Here is a 14492-nt window from a genome sequence, read left to right as displayed (position 1 = left end):
TATTTTATTACTGCCTAATATGAAGAAGCAATCATGTATTGTTTAATGTGTATGAATAATGGGGTGCAAAGTAATAATTACAAAAACATTTTTGTTTTCCAGTTATTTATTTTTACTCGCTAATGAAATACTCTTTTTGGGAATTGGGCTTACATTTTTACTGACTAAAAAGTAATTTTATTCCAAAATTTTTAAAATAAGGAGTTAAATACTCCCACTTCAAAATCTTTTTTGGAGCACTGCGGCAACTCATGTATCTGAAAGGGGCTTGCTGGTGTGCTTTGTGTCCTTTTGGGCCTCTCGCGGCCCCTACTGCTTTGCATTGCGTTGCAGCGACTGCGCTGTGTTTGGTTCCTCACGGGCTGCGCGTCTCTTGTCGACCGCACGTTACAGCGGCTTCTTGTACCTGGACACCTGCTTCTCCACGGCTCCGTTTGGTGTCTCCAAAGTGGACCAGATCGGGACAGCGCCACCTGCAGGGCAGTGTCCCAAGCAACGACTTCCTCTGTTCTCTGCTCAGCTTCCCGCCTTGCGGTTCCTCAAGGGAGGCATTCTCTTGCCTTCATGATTTCTGTCTTCAGTTTTGAATGGGTTCTGCCCAATCAGGTATTGGGAAAAACTAGACTGTTCATTCACGTTCGCATGAGTGCTCTCTATGCTTCCGCACGTCTTCCTTATCCCAGTACTGATCTTGAGGTCTTCCAGTGAGTCAATTGGTCTCTCCCTTGTATCAGTACTTAAGGGATACATGCCCCTTGAGGAGTCCACACTCTTCCTCATCCCAGTACTTCCTATATTGGTGGTATGGCAAACTTATATAGGAACATGAGGGAAAGTGTTGGTGGATGGGGGTAGGAAGAAGTGATAAGAGTTAGGTAGTCTATGGGGATACCATGTTCACCCAGGTCATCAACAATCCAATATGGGGCTTCCCCCCCATGAAATCCCCCATTGAGTACCACCCCCAGGGGGACTATCGGGTAGCGGCCTCACCTCAGTGGTCTCCTGGGAAGGGGCTCCCACTAGCGGAGAAAGCACGACATCCGGGGATTCGTCACAGTAGTCTTAACTGAATAGTAGTCGCACACCATGACTGTTTAGTTACAAGTGCGTGTGGGTGCGTTTGTCTTCGTGTGTGTGTGTGTGTGTGTACTTATGTGTGCGTGCAGGTGGGAAGATCTGTGTGGAGTAAGACATCTGGCAGTACACAGTATTTAAAATCAGTAGGCCATGAATGTCATTATGCGATGGTATAACTTGACAGTATGTGATGTGAAATGTAATACATTGCTTCCACTGCTGATGGACAAAATGATTAAACGTCATCATCTTCAACGCATCTTCTTGATCTCTGTATCTCAGGAGCACATTTCACATTAAACAAAGAGCAGTTTTTCACTGGTCAACCAAAAACAATGGCCATCCCATAGAGTGTTTTTACGGCTGCAGCAGAAATAAAATACACCAGACACAAGATTCGGATGCAGATGGATTGGTTTTCTGGTTATAGTTTTCATTTAGAATGACACCAACGACAACTTGAGCTTTACACTTTGTCAAGGTCAATCGGAATCACTGAATGCAAAGAAATCCGGATATTGATGCCTAGACACCACTATTCGCTATAGAGAAACCACTAGCTGAGTAAACACTGTCCTTCCCACTCCAATCACGCCAGCATTATTGCCTATGTTTTTCCATAGTACAGTAAGTGCACGACTATTTTAGTAATTTGGGAAACATATGCATGAAAGAAACAGCAGAAGAAATGTCTGTCTTTTCTAAAATAGAGCGCTCTATCCTATGCCCCCACCTCCAATGACGGCTTTCCTTTTTACCTTCATTTAAACTTGCTGGGCACAGGCTGGTGACCTTTGACAAAACCGGGAGCAAGAGTCGTGGACTCTGACCCTCTGGCTGCCGCGCTTCCACGACCTTCACAATACGGGCTCCCAACGTAAGTGCAGCGTTACCTTTAGCACCCTATAAATTCACAAAAGAAAGATCTCATCAGTCTGCTAGCACAAGTTCAGGTCTAGGAACCAAATATTGGCATTATGCCCTTTATAAATGTTAATCCATTCCTCCTCGTGACATTCTGCTCTTTGATTGCACACCCAATGAAGAAAGCTTCGAGTACATGGCAAAAATAAACCCAGACAGTTTTTCCCTTGCTTGATCACATTTTTCTCCTTACCTTCGCAAGCAAGACTGAAGAGACTAAACTCAAGAGCTTGGTGTCAAGGACTGGATCACAGGACAGCGTCACAAGGTCACAGGGTGACATCTCCCTCAGAATCGCTGCACACAACACTTGAACCTGCTCGGGGGACTTTGGCAAACAGAGCGTCGCCTGCAAGTACTCCACAAACTCCCTCTCCAGCCTGCAGTGGGGAAGGCAAGCAGCAAGACATCAAAGGCAGTCTTATCTCCTTGAAAAAAAAACCTTCATAAGAAAAAACATGGGAGACTACATCAAATGGGAGATGAACATTTGACTACATCAAATTGGATTAATAAGAAAAGTCAGCAATGTTCTCCACAACCGTTATTAAACATCATTTTCCATGAAAGCAGGTTATCTAATGTGGTACCGATTAGAATCCTGACTTCTCAGAGTAGCTTCTGGTCCATACCCTCTATTGACAGTAGAGGACCTCTGGGGCTGCAGATAATACAGTGCCCATTATGTTACACTCCCTGCCTTTCTACCCCCATCCAGTAATCACCATCACCACTAAATGAAAGTTGCAATGCCACTTATAAGAGCCAATCTTTTGTACTCCACGTGCATGATATTGTGGAGAGAACGTGGCCCTTTTATTGGCAGCAGAGAATGCACTCTAGCAGATATGCTGAAGAAGCATATGATCTTGTGGAAACATTCCTCCAAATTATTACATGTGCAGTGCCCTGCATGGTTGAGGCTATGCCTACAACCATATTCTATTGATACAATGCAATGCATGTATAATTGCCAAGATCTACTTTATCTTGCTGGAGAGCTGCCACAGCAAACTGGGAGAACTTGACTGCGCAGGACAGCAAATATATCATAAAGGAAGGTAAGTAAATAACTATGAAGCCTTGGAGTCAAAACGACTAAACAAAACAAGCAGTTACCTCAGAAACTACACAGTATCCGATTTAGTGGATGTCCTGTTTTGGCCTTCAAACATGGTGGTGGACTTTTTCAGCTACTTACAGGGCTGTCAAACAAGCTAATACTTCTCAAGTTACCACCATCCTTAGAACCAGTGTGAGAAATCCAAGTACAGAGAACAAACGTGTGGGTTTCTACACTAACAACTCTGGCTTTAATGATGAGGTCTCGTCCCCACCTATACTTAAAGCTGGATGGTAGTGTCACTAAGAGGGTCATGTACCGACAGAGGCTATGTGGTGCCAGACCCAGTGTTGTGGGGAGGATCACCAACTAAGTGAACCCCGCCATTCCACCTGTGAGGAGCAGGGGATCACTACATGGTGCCATTACCGGTTACTGTCTCCTTACGAAATCAGGCTGGCAAAATAAAAATGTAATACGTTCTTTTGGAGCCGATAAATCCACCTAAACCCTTAGAATACTAATTAAATCAGCACACAAAAATTTAGACCAGGAACTTGTTAAAGTAAACACGAATTCAAATCAAGAATACACAAAATTCAAGTAAGATTGATCTCCTGCTAGCTCAGTCGAAGCCGGAGAGCTGCAGGAAGGAATTCAGGCCAGGCAGGGCCAGGTTTGAAAGCATTGCTCAGTACACAGGAGCTGCTAGTATGGGAAACTAAGATGGCATCCTGTGATCTTGATACTGTAGTCCACAAGGAGGAGGAGTGGGAGAACATCAGGTACAGGTGGAAGCAAGGTGTCAGAAGGCCGGGAGAAAAGGAGATCAGATGGAGAATGGAGGAAGCTGCCAGGAAGCCTGAGGAGAAAGTGAACATCAGAAGGAGTTTGTAGAAAAGAGAAGTGCAGGCCCTACGGGGAGACACGGGTGGTAGAGGTTAACTCCAATCATCAAAATGGGAGCCTGAAACGGCTGCAAGAACTAACATGAGGCGATGCATCAAAGAAGTGCAGGCATAGATAGTTCCAAGGGTGGAGGAGGCGAGGGGAATAGACTACGGTCCTTTTGGAAAATACAAAAAAGGTAGCGGGCGTCCCTCTCGCGAAAGAACACGGCATGATAACCTGTTCAGTGGTTATTAACCACGTTGAGAGTTCGTAGCCATCTTCTTTTTGCTCACTGTGCCTTTCACAGATGGGAACTATCCATTTGCATATCAGTCTTTGTCCCGTCCACAAAGGCAGTCCAGCACCGAAATGCTATGGCAATTCCCCTCTGAACAAGAGTACCAACAGCAATCCCATACACGTGTTGTTTCAGCCTTGCTGGGCCTCATCAGTGAAGCCATAGCATTTCGGTGCTGGACTGCCTTTGTGGGCGGGACAAAGACTGATATACAAATGGATATTTCCCATCTGTGAAAGGTACAGTGAGCAAAAAGCGGGTGGTTACAAATGGATATTTCCCATGTGTCAAAGGTACAGTGAGGAAAAAGCAGGTGGCTGCGAACTCTCCAAGTGGTTACTAACCACTGAATAGGTTATCATGCCGTGTACATTCAAGAGAGGGGTGCCTGCTACCTTTTTTTGTATTTATGGTCCTTTTGGTGAGACTACGTCGTGGAAAGTCAAAGAGGAGAGAATGACTGAGTTGGTGGGCTGGGAAAAAGGAGGTGGTGAGCTGCAAAGGAGAAGGCCAATGAGAGCCCAGGGGTGGCCTCTGCTTCATCTAAGACACTGGCCTTTGTAACAAACCTGTTCCAGCTTTGAGAAACCTGAGGCTATTCTCCCGAGTAGGCCTCAGGGGTCCCTTATTCAGGTGGCCAGGAAGGGCTGGTGCTCTCAGATCCCAACCCTGGGGGCGGACGAGCGAGGGAGGATCACCTGGGTAGGGGAGCCCGGGGTTGTGCTTGGTGGAATACCCCAGGAGAGATGAGTATTCTACCAGGGGCGAAGTCCCTGAAGCTTTTTACATCCAACTCCCTTCGAACCAAAGAAGCTCCCTTAATAAAATCCAACCACCCTGTTACACTCAAAAACCACAACTCCCAGAATCCTTGTTTTTCTGTAACCTCCCAGAATACTCCCGGTCATTCTTTTTCACGTCCCTCCGATTGTTCTCTCCCGAAACCCCAGTATACTGCATTAACAACACACTACCATTCCCACAACCCCCTGTTCAGGTCAAAATAGAAATTCTGGTCATCTTCGTTCATTCCACAACCCCTGCCAATCTCACCCTTCTGAATTTACCCAAATCCCTAGCATGAGGACTATAATTCGGTACAACACCTTTACTCCATCCTACCCCATAGGATACTCAAAAATCCTACCATCCTCTTTTTCCAACACAAACACTTGCTTGCACGGTAATAGACAATGGGCTAATGTTAATACTGTTTACCTGACATGTCCCGACACAAGAGTCAGGCAATTAATCAGAATCACAAACACACCTGACAGCCCTTTCCCTTCCCCACAGGGATAAAAGGTGGAGCTTGAGAGCACAGGACGAGCAAAGCAGATCACACGACGTGAGAGCTAACTCAGCATGACAGTTCAAGAGGAGGCGAAGACGCCGCATGCCGAGAGGGTGACAAGGAGAGAAGGGACCTTGCCCTTTCTGATCAAGGCCTGTGAAACTTCAGCAGATGGAAACATAAGACCACAAACAATAGCCAGCGAGTGTTGCAGCAGGTTTCAGCGGTACACAAGACCCTCCTCTGCTATTGCCAAGCTGGGAAGAGATACTTGTCTCAGAGGTACCGACCTTGACTTCAAAGGGAAAGAAAGCCAAGCGGTTCATCACAGCCGGTGAGTCGAAGGGAGAGTCGATAAGAAGCCAAACTGTGTTGAAGAAAACAAGTAGCCACGGCTTATTTGAACTTTGAGAGGTTGAAAGAAACCATTGATGAAAGAGGGGGAAAACCAGCAACAGAGGCATCTAGCACCACTTAGGTGTTCACACAGGAAACTCTGGGCGATTACTCAATGGTAGAGACTACCGTAACCAGAAGGCCTTGGGAAGAGGTGAAGATAGGTCAAAGTGGTCATACAGAGGTCTTGTAAAATCCGCTGTACCCTCGAAAGTCTTTGGCTGACAGAAGATTGTGAAAGCTAAGGCAAATGAATCCTGCATGGTGAATTAATAGATGAACAGTACATTACAAAGGTTGGCAAGAGGGAACCCGGCGGAGGGATGCTAACAAGAAGGAACACAGTCTAAAGTCCCCTGAACAGTGCCATACTGAACCTGAAGGAGGGAAGCTGGCGTTTGAATTAACAGGATATTAGGAATGATCCTGAAGGAGGGATATACACAGTGAATTATTTGAAAAGACATTAAAACTCCTGAAAGTGATTTGGCCACCAGGGGGCGCATGGATGGTGTCCTCCTCCGTGTGAGCTCCGTCCCCGTAGGTCTGCGAGGTGACCTGAGCCCCCACCCTGCGACCCCCCCACGGTGAAAACAGCACAGAATCGTGCATTGGAATACACCTGCACCATCCTGGAGAAAAAACGATCGAAATCGGACCCGTGAAGCCCAAGTAAACTTCGAGTGAAGTTCTTCACCGGAGACGGCACGAAATCGAAAGCAATCTGGCCGGACCAGCGAGTGGGCCCAGCGGTAGAGCGATGCGCACCCCGTGAGGCGCTGACCAGCGAGCCTCCCCTCGGCCCTCAGAACTACCCCCCTGAGGTGCCCGCGAACGACCCAACGGCGTGGACCCCCCAGTCACGCCCCCCGGCCCGCAGATCATCGGAAAATAAGGAAGGCCCTGCCGAGAGGTAAGCTGCGCCTTCCACTATACGCAGCCCACACTGTTCGCCGTGACCGCAGTACATCCGAACACCGCGACCTACGTGCAGGGCCCCGGCCCTCAAAGGGACTAACTGGGAGGCGCACTCTAGGGCTACCCTAACTTCTCTGAACACCTACAACGCACGTTACCACATGCAAAATGAAGAAGCATGGGGCGAGGTGAATCCCAACAACGTACAGCCTTCTACCGGCCCCCCCTCCTTATGGACACATAGCCTTCCGGCCCCGCAGATCATCTGCTCCTCCTAATGCATAGGGCAAGGATCCTTCGGACTGAGGGTAGGGCCCCCGAAACAGGGGCGTGTGCCTCCTCGGATCCCTGGTATTGATTGGAATTGAGACCAAGAAGACACCTTCCAACCTTGCCCCTACGCCAGGGACCCTGCAAATTTCGAAGGTTATCTGCTGGAGCGTGTCGCCAACTTGTCCCTCCTGCAGGGTGAGCACATCACCGCTAACGGACGACTAAGAACCGTGTGGGGTCGCAGCGCAGTCTGAGGGGTAAGCCCTCACGTCCTACCCTCGCCTATCCGAACCTGATACTTGGAGGTGAGGCACCCAAGTATGTGCAGGCCAAAATAAAACTGGCTAGTTACGCTTACACTCCCTCCACTTTCATCACCCACAAGATGGCGACGGAACCCGTGGCACACGGAGAGACAGCAGCCACGAAAGGTGACATAGCGGCCCTCCTGACGGAGATAAAGAATATGGGGGCCAACATAGGCGGCAAGATTGACAAAATCACCCAGCGCATAGATCAGATTGAGGACAGGTTGGAGGGGGTAGAAAACAATCAAGCCTCCATAGATACTTTGGAAACACAACTCGAACACAGGATCTCGGATCTCGAACAGCGGGAAGAGGAATACAGACTTAAGATGGATAATCTGGAAAATCGGGAGAGGTGGAACAATTTACGCTTTTTTGGATCCTGGAACAGGATGGGGAGACAGAGGAGAGCCTGAAAGCAACCCTTCATGATATCATCAAAATCTTGGCGGCAGATGATGAGATTGATAAACCAAGAACAGAGCAGATCCACAGAGCGGGTGGCCCACCTGGAGGCCCGAGATCGCCCAGATACCAGGACAAAGCAAAGATTCTCGAGAAGGCAAGGCGTGGAGGCGTGATCACTCTCAACGGTGCCCAGGTCACCATATATATGAAGACCTATCTGCCATGACATTGGCGCTGAGAAGGATGTGTGGCCCCCTGATATGGTTGAAATAGCGGGATACCCGATATCGGTGGGGATAACCCTTCTCGCTCTCTTTTGAACATGATGGCACAAGAATCAGACTACAGTCGGAGAGGGAAATAAAGACCTGCATCTCCGATCTTGTCGATCCCCGTGAACGAAGGGAGGATGAACACACTCCAAGAAACGAAGGGCGAGATTGGAAACTCCGGGGACCTAAGAGGCAGAGAGTCAAAGGGTCGAGAAAGTTTCGGCGAGGTAACAACACCCCGGAGGGGGACAAGTGAGCTAGACCAGCGGCAGCTACCTTGAAACTATGAGTATGTTTGAGATAAGGGCCGCTTTCGGCCCAACACTAAAGTTATTTTTGATGGTTGTAAGTTGGGGTGAAAGGGGGTTGGGAGGGGGGGCTCAGATTTATGTGGTGTTTATTGTTAAAGGACCGCGCAACGATGGTCCCTATTGGTGGTTCGCTGCTAGTTCAGTGAATCTAACTGGACCTGCTCGGACGCCGACGTATGGGGGGGGGGTGCGTGGGAGGGAGAGGGAGGGATCTGCAAGACAAGAGGGATGGTACAACTGTTACAGAACTTTTACACGCTGCTGGGATGGGAAAGACACTAAGATTGGTTGAGGGTACAGTACACAAGATATGGCGAGCCATTGTTGTGAATATCGCATTGTCATATATTGGTGGCCACTTCTGATGCGAGCATACGAGGCCCCTTGAAAGTCGAGACGCTTAATGTCAAAGGCCTTAACTCACCTACTAAGAGGTCGTTAGTCCTGCGGGAATTCCGAAGGGCTAACATTGCTATCCTACTCTTACAAGAAACAAAGTATATGAAGGGAGAGGAGAGGTCTATTCTGGGGAAACGTTTCGGCATGGAGTTTTGGGGCTTGGGAGCATTGCGAAGAGGGGGAGTGGGAATCCTTATCAGAAAGGGACTTAATTTCCTTGTCTCCAAAACCTGGTCAGATGCGGAAGGGCGTGCTTTGCTAGTTGTGGGGACTATTGGGAGGGTGGATGTAACGATTGCCACAATCTACTCTCCCAATGTAGGACAGCTCCGATTCCTCTCTAAAACTGTCCCCAAAATAATGTTGGAAGCCACCGGCCATATTATACTAGGCGGAGACTTCAACCTTTGGGCAGATCACGACTTAGCCCAGACATCGATGTTTCTATGAGAGGAGAACGCAGTGATTTTGCAAACATTATGCAGGTCTATGCGCTAGTAGACGCATGGAGGAGGATGCATCCTGATGAAAGACGGTATATATTTTATTCACCTCCACACAGTACTTTCACCCACCTTTCACGAGAACTGAACAACACCACCTCACACTCAGGGATTACCCTGATAGCGTGGTCCGACCACGACATGGTCACAGTCGATATACAGTGGGAACATCTACCAGTTAAGGGCGGGAAGTGGAAATGTAATGAGGCCCTATGGAGAGACCCCGTCTTCAAAGAGGAATTCAAAACAGAGATCAAAGACTACTTTAAAGCCAACGATACCGGGGAGGTCTCTAAACAGAGTGTGTGGGAGGCGGCCAAGGCAACCTGGAGAGGGATCCTCATACGGGAGGGAGCTCAGAAGAAAAGGGAAAGAACCCTTATTGAGAATAAGCTCCGGAGTGAAATATGTCATCTTGATAGAGAAGCTAGGGTGGGGGACACCATGGACCCTGATAAGATCCAAGAAGCCAGGAAAACACGGGAAGAACTCTGCCACCTAGAACATGGTCAGATAGCACATAGGCTACACCTACTGAAGCAGAACTTTTATGAAAAGGGAGATAAGGCTGATGCGCTGCTAGCGGCTAGACACAGGATACAACGGGCAGAACGTAGGGTGAAAGAGATTACAGACCCAACCCCTGATCAGGCACAACCTATGCCCCCCATCCCAGAATTGTTCGCAAATTTCTACAAGTCCCTATACGCTTCAGAAATAGACCCACACTCACAAGAGATAGACAACTACCTCGCTAGCATTGCTCTTCCGAAAGTTGCAAGCGCTGACTCGGCCCATCTTGAATCCCCATAACTGAAGACTAATTACACGAGGCGATCAAACGACTTACACTGGGCAAATCCCCTGACGAAGACGGATTCACTGCCGGCTTCTATAAAACCTTTTGTACCCTCCTGGCTCCATTCCTGACCACCCTATTTAACGAAATCCTTGACACAGGGATTGTCCCTGACTCATTCGCCCGAGCACTCTTATCAGTCATTCCCAAGGAAGGCAGAGACCCCAAATGTTGTGGATCATACCGCCCCATATCCTTGCTCAACCTTGATGCCAAACTTTACACAAGAGTCCTGGCAGCCAGGCTAGAGGTCCACATGCCCCATCTCGTCCATCCCGACCAGGTAGGGTTCATAATTGGACGACAGGGTGCAGACACCATGAGAAAGACTCTCCATTTGTTTGAAGCCTCCCAAACTATGTGCAACGATTCCGCCTTAGTCTCCATTGAAGCTGAAAAAGCCTTCGATCGTGTGGAATGGGGCTTCCTTGCCGCTGTCCTCCGTGCTGTGGGAATAGGGCCGAAATTTAGAAGGGGGATAAAAGCAGTCTACACCGCTCCAAAAGCCTCAGTGTCTGTCAATGGGGAATACTCGAGATGGTTCGAGCTGAAACGTGGTACCCGGCAGGGATGCCGCCTATCGGCCATCCTATTCGCCCTCTCCGTAGAACCCCTGGCCCAAAAAATGCCACAGGATACTCAATTAACAGGCATGCGTCTAGGGGACGAGGAATACAAAGTAGCGCTATATGCCGATGACCTACTCCTTCATATGACGAACCCCACTACATCCATTTCCAGGGCTTTGTACCTCTTAAGACGAATACGGCCACGGATCCGGCTTCAAAGTTAACAAATCTAAGTCCATCCTTTTCCCCTTACAGGGATCGATGGATACAAACACAGAAAGATACCAGTCCCTGGGCCTTATGATTGAACACGAAAAAATGAAGTACTTAGGCATACATGTCACAAGACCACTAAAAGATTTATATGAAGCCAATTTCCCTGCGCTCCTCCAAAAATTTCACGCAGACCTTGCCCGATGGGATAACCTAACCATATCCTGGTTGGGGCGTTTAAATGCGATAAAAATGACCTGTCTCCCGAGATTTTTATACCCCTTTCAAATGCTCCCCATTCAGATGCCACGTCAATTCTTTGCAGAAGTCAAGAAGGCGATATTAAAATTCCTATGGCAAGGGAAAAAGCCCATAATTGCATACTCCAATTTGATATTACCAAAAGACAAGGAGGGTGGAGTGGGTCTCCCAGACATCCGAAAATATTACGAGGCAGCCCAATTACGTATTCTTATTCCCCATCTTCGTAACCAAAAAACACCCCAGTGGATTGCTATGGACAACCACTACCTGTCCCCGGCAACAATCTCTGAATGGCTTTGGTCCCCTAGGAAGAGGGTACTGAAAAGATCTAAGACACGCCCGATGTTTGTAACCATATGGGACATATGGCGAGAGAGTAGGGATATGGAAAAGATTACCACATGGCCATAACCATTAAGTCACCTCTGGTCACCGGGCATGAATGACCAGATCCCCAATGTGGAAAGGTTTCAAGCTTGGTATGAGGCAGGTCTGGAGAGGGTGGGACAACTCCTAAAGAAGGACTCCTTCATTGCACTCCCTGAACTAGAGGAGGCACTCGGAATAGGCACACTGTCTGCATTCCACTTTCTGCAGATCAAAGGTGTATTGACAAAACCAGAATGGAGGGAAAAGCTGAGCAGGGAACTTGCCCCGTTTGAAACCATACTCGACTCCAGGACGGAAACGAAAGGGTTAATATCTGCCTTGTATAAAACACTAATGGAAGCGGAGAAGGGCTCAACAGAACCGCTTAGGTTAAAATGGGAAAGGGACATGGGCGAAGACATCGACCCAGAGATATGGGATAAGATATGTAGGACAGCACCCAAGGCCTCGATATCATGCCAATATAAGTTGCACTCGATTAAATTATTGAATAGGTGGCAATATGACCCGCACAGGCTCTCCAAGATGCATCAGTCATCTAGTCCAATGTGTTGGCGGGGATGTGGGTCTTCGGCAGATTACTGGCACATGTGGTGGGGCTGTCCTCAGGTCAAAATATACTGGAATGAAGTCCTAGGTTGGATTAAGGATCTAGACGGGATCCAATGAACAGCGGACCCCTACTTGATCTTATTTGGTCTCAATAGGATCGAGGATGAATTGAGAAGGGTCACACACATAGCTGCTCCACTGTTACTAGCCGCGAGGGCTCTAATTACCTCGAAATGGAAATCCCCTGTAACCCCCACAGAAAAAGAATGGGTTAATGTGACCTCCAATATGCGTATCATGGAAAAAAATCATGGCATCTATACATGGGAAAGCCACGCAATGCGACATCTTATGGTTAGAGTTTGTCAACAAATATATGCCCGGAACAGCCCACTAACGCCTAGCGAATGACCAATGCCATGAGTAGTGAAATATCATGATAACCTCCCGAACAAGGTAGGCCTCAAGGTCTGACAAACCTATCAACCAATCCGCCAAACGCTAGACAATACATCCCACGGCAGCAGCTAATAAAGTCTTGTGGGGTGGAGGGAGGAAGGAGGGAGGGGGGGGATGGGAGAAGAGCGACCAATGCTTATTGACATTGTAAACGGGAGTTAACTGTTGATGGAATGAAATGCAAGAATTTTGCTGATATATGAAACTAAATCTCAAACGCGCTTTCTATTTGACTGTAATAACTGCTTTGTTATGATTGTTAACTTTGGTTGTATAAGATGTAATCTGTTTGATATAAACTCCAATAAAATTAAGTTTAAAAAAAAATCTCCTGAAAGTACGAACAGCCATAATGCACCCATAGGAGGGAGGCTGGTGTTTGAATTATTTAACAGGACATTGCGACTCGTTAATGCAAGAAAAGCCATTGTGAACCCGAAGGAGGGAGGCTGACAATTGAAAATGGGTCCGAACCCGAAGGAGGGAACTCCAGGGGTGGAAAGTCATTACCCATAGTTCATTGAGAAAGAAACTGGTTAATTGATTTGTCACATGCGACTGGGGAGGAGTATGCGCCCCCGGAAGAGGGGGACCCAGGGGTGAAGCTGTCACCCAGAGCCATACGTGAAACAGAACTTGGTGTTTGTTGAAAATATCAGGCCCTAGAAGGCAAGAGACTATTTAGTAAAAAGAGACGTAACCATCGAAGAACCTGATAGCTGGAACAGAACTGTCGGCTCGTGCTGGGAAAGCTCGAGTGTGTGCTGTGCTCAGGAGACCCACCTTGTCCCGTGCTCAAAACATGGGGAAGGGAGACCCCTGGAAATCACATCCTGACGTATTATTTGTGAACACTCCTTTCCTTATTGAAACCCTATCCCACACTCTTTCTGTAATTAGTTGTAAGGATTTGGCAATAGTTTTCTTTTTGTATAGGCCTTTTACTTTGACAAGAAGCCACGAGGACTGCCTTATTTTTCGCTTGATGATCGAAGCTTGCTCCCATCTTAGATTTAGGTTAGGCGTTTTTCCACCCTGCATTTACAGTTTAATAAACACCCTTGAACTGTGATCACTTGTGTCTGTCTTTACTGTTGCCACCATGAGTTCATTACACAGACCAGCCTTTTAGCACAGACCCCAGAAGGACAATGAGGAGATGGTCCCCACCACACTTAAGCCATCTACTGAGAACGCCAAGAAAGCAAGGGGACCAAGAAAGAGTTCTCCGATCAAAGTCTGAGTCATGAGGTGAGGCCCAGAGAAACCCCAACTAGGGTGGTGGGTAGACAAGACATTCTGAGTTACTTTTTTTCCCTAGTTCCCATCTTGATCTAGATGTGTAAATCCCCCAAATACATTTTGTTGAATGATACTTTGTGTATGTGTGCGTTTCTTTGTTGTTGTTGCAAGAACCACTCAGCTTCATGTTCCTTTGCAGTAGCAGAGCAATGCAGTTGCCTTCCAACATTAATTGATGCTCCTCTGGTAATTGAAGTAAGCATGCACAGTTTTCCATTCCTCATGGTCAAGCACACTCCCTTCGCAGTGAGCCTGAAGTCCAGGTAAGGAGGGTGTCCTGAAACATAACAATCAGGATTGATAGTGCGTGGGTGGCTGGATCCACAGTACTGTCATTTTCCACTTGTGATAGAAGTCATAACCTTTACCAATACATTAATAAGCTAAATGTTTACAAATAACACTGAAAAGTTACTGCTTTATTGCCATGTCTCTAAGGAATTGAAAGTGTGTATTGAAAAGAAGGCAACCCCAATGAGAAGTCACCCCACAAACCCACTAAGCCAATATTAACCGCTGTGCTTGGTGGTCACACCATCACATCAA

The 14492-nt window shown here is 47.5% G+C and overlaps 1 protein-coding gene across 1 annotated transcript in view; it reads right to left on the bottom strand.

Moving 5' to 3' along the window:
* AP5Z1 (adaptor related protein complex 5 subunit zeta 1) overlaps nucleotides 1–14492 on the bottom strand; it is a 497387-nt gene that overhangs the window by 380662 nt on the left and 102233 nt on the right. Inside the window, exons 3-4 of the mRNA XM_069645515.1 lie at nucleotides 2198–2384; nucleotides 1839–1983 (exon numbers count right to left, since the gene is read on the bottom strand). Of these exons, the coding sequence (XP_069501616.1) occupies nucleotides 1839–1983; nucleotides 2198–2384 (332 nt within the window). The remainder of the gene's footprint in view (nucleotides 1–1838; nucleotides 1984–2197; nucleotides 2385–14492) is intronic.

This window comes from Ambystoma mexicanum, chromosome 2p (genome assembly GCF_040938575.1).
Source record: "Ambystoma mexicanum isolate Mex_15411 chromosome 2p, UKY_AmexF1_1, whole genome shotgun sequence".
Taxonomy (NCBI): domain Eukaryota; kingdom Metazoa; phylum Chordata; class Amphibia; order Caudata; family Ambystomatidae; genus Ambystoma; species Ambystoma mexicanum.
The sequence above is the reverse complement of the archived record's forward strand: the minus strand, read 5'-3'. Positions and strand labels throughout refer to the sequence as shown.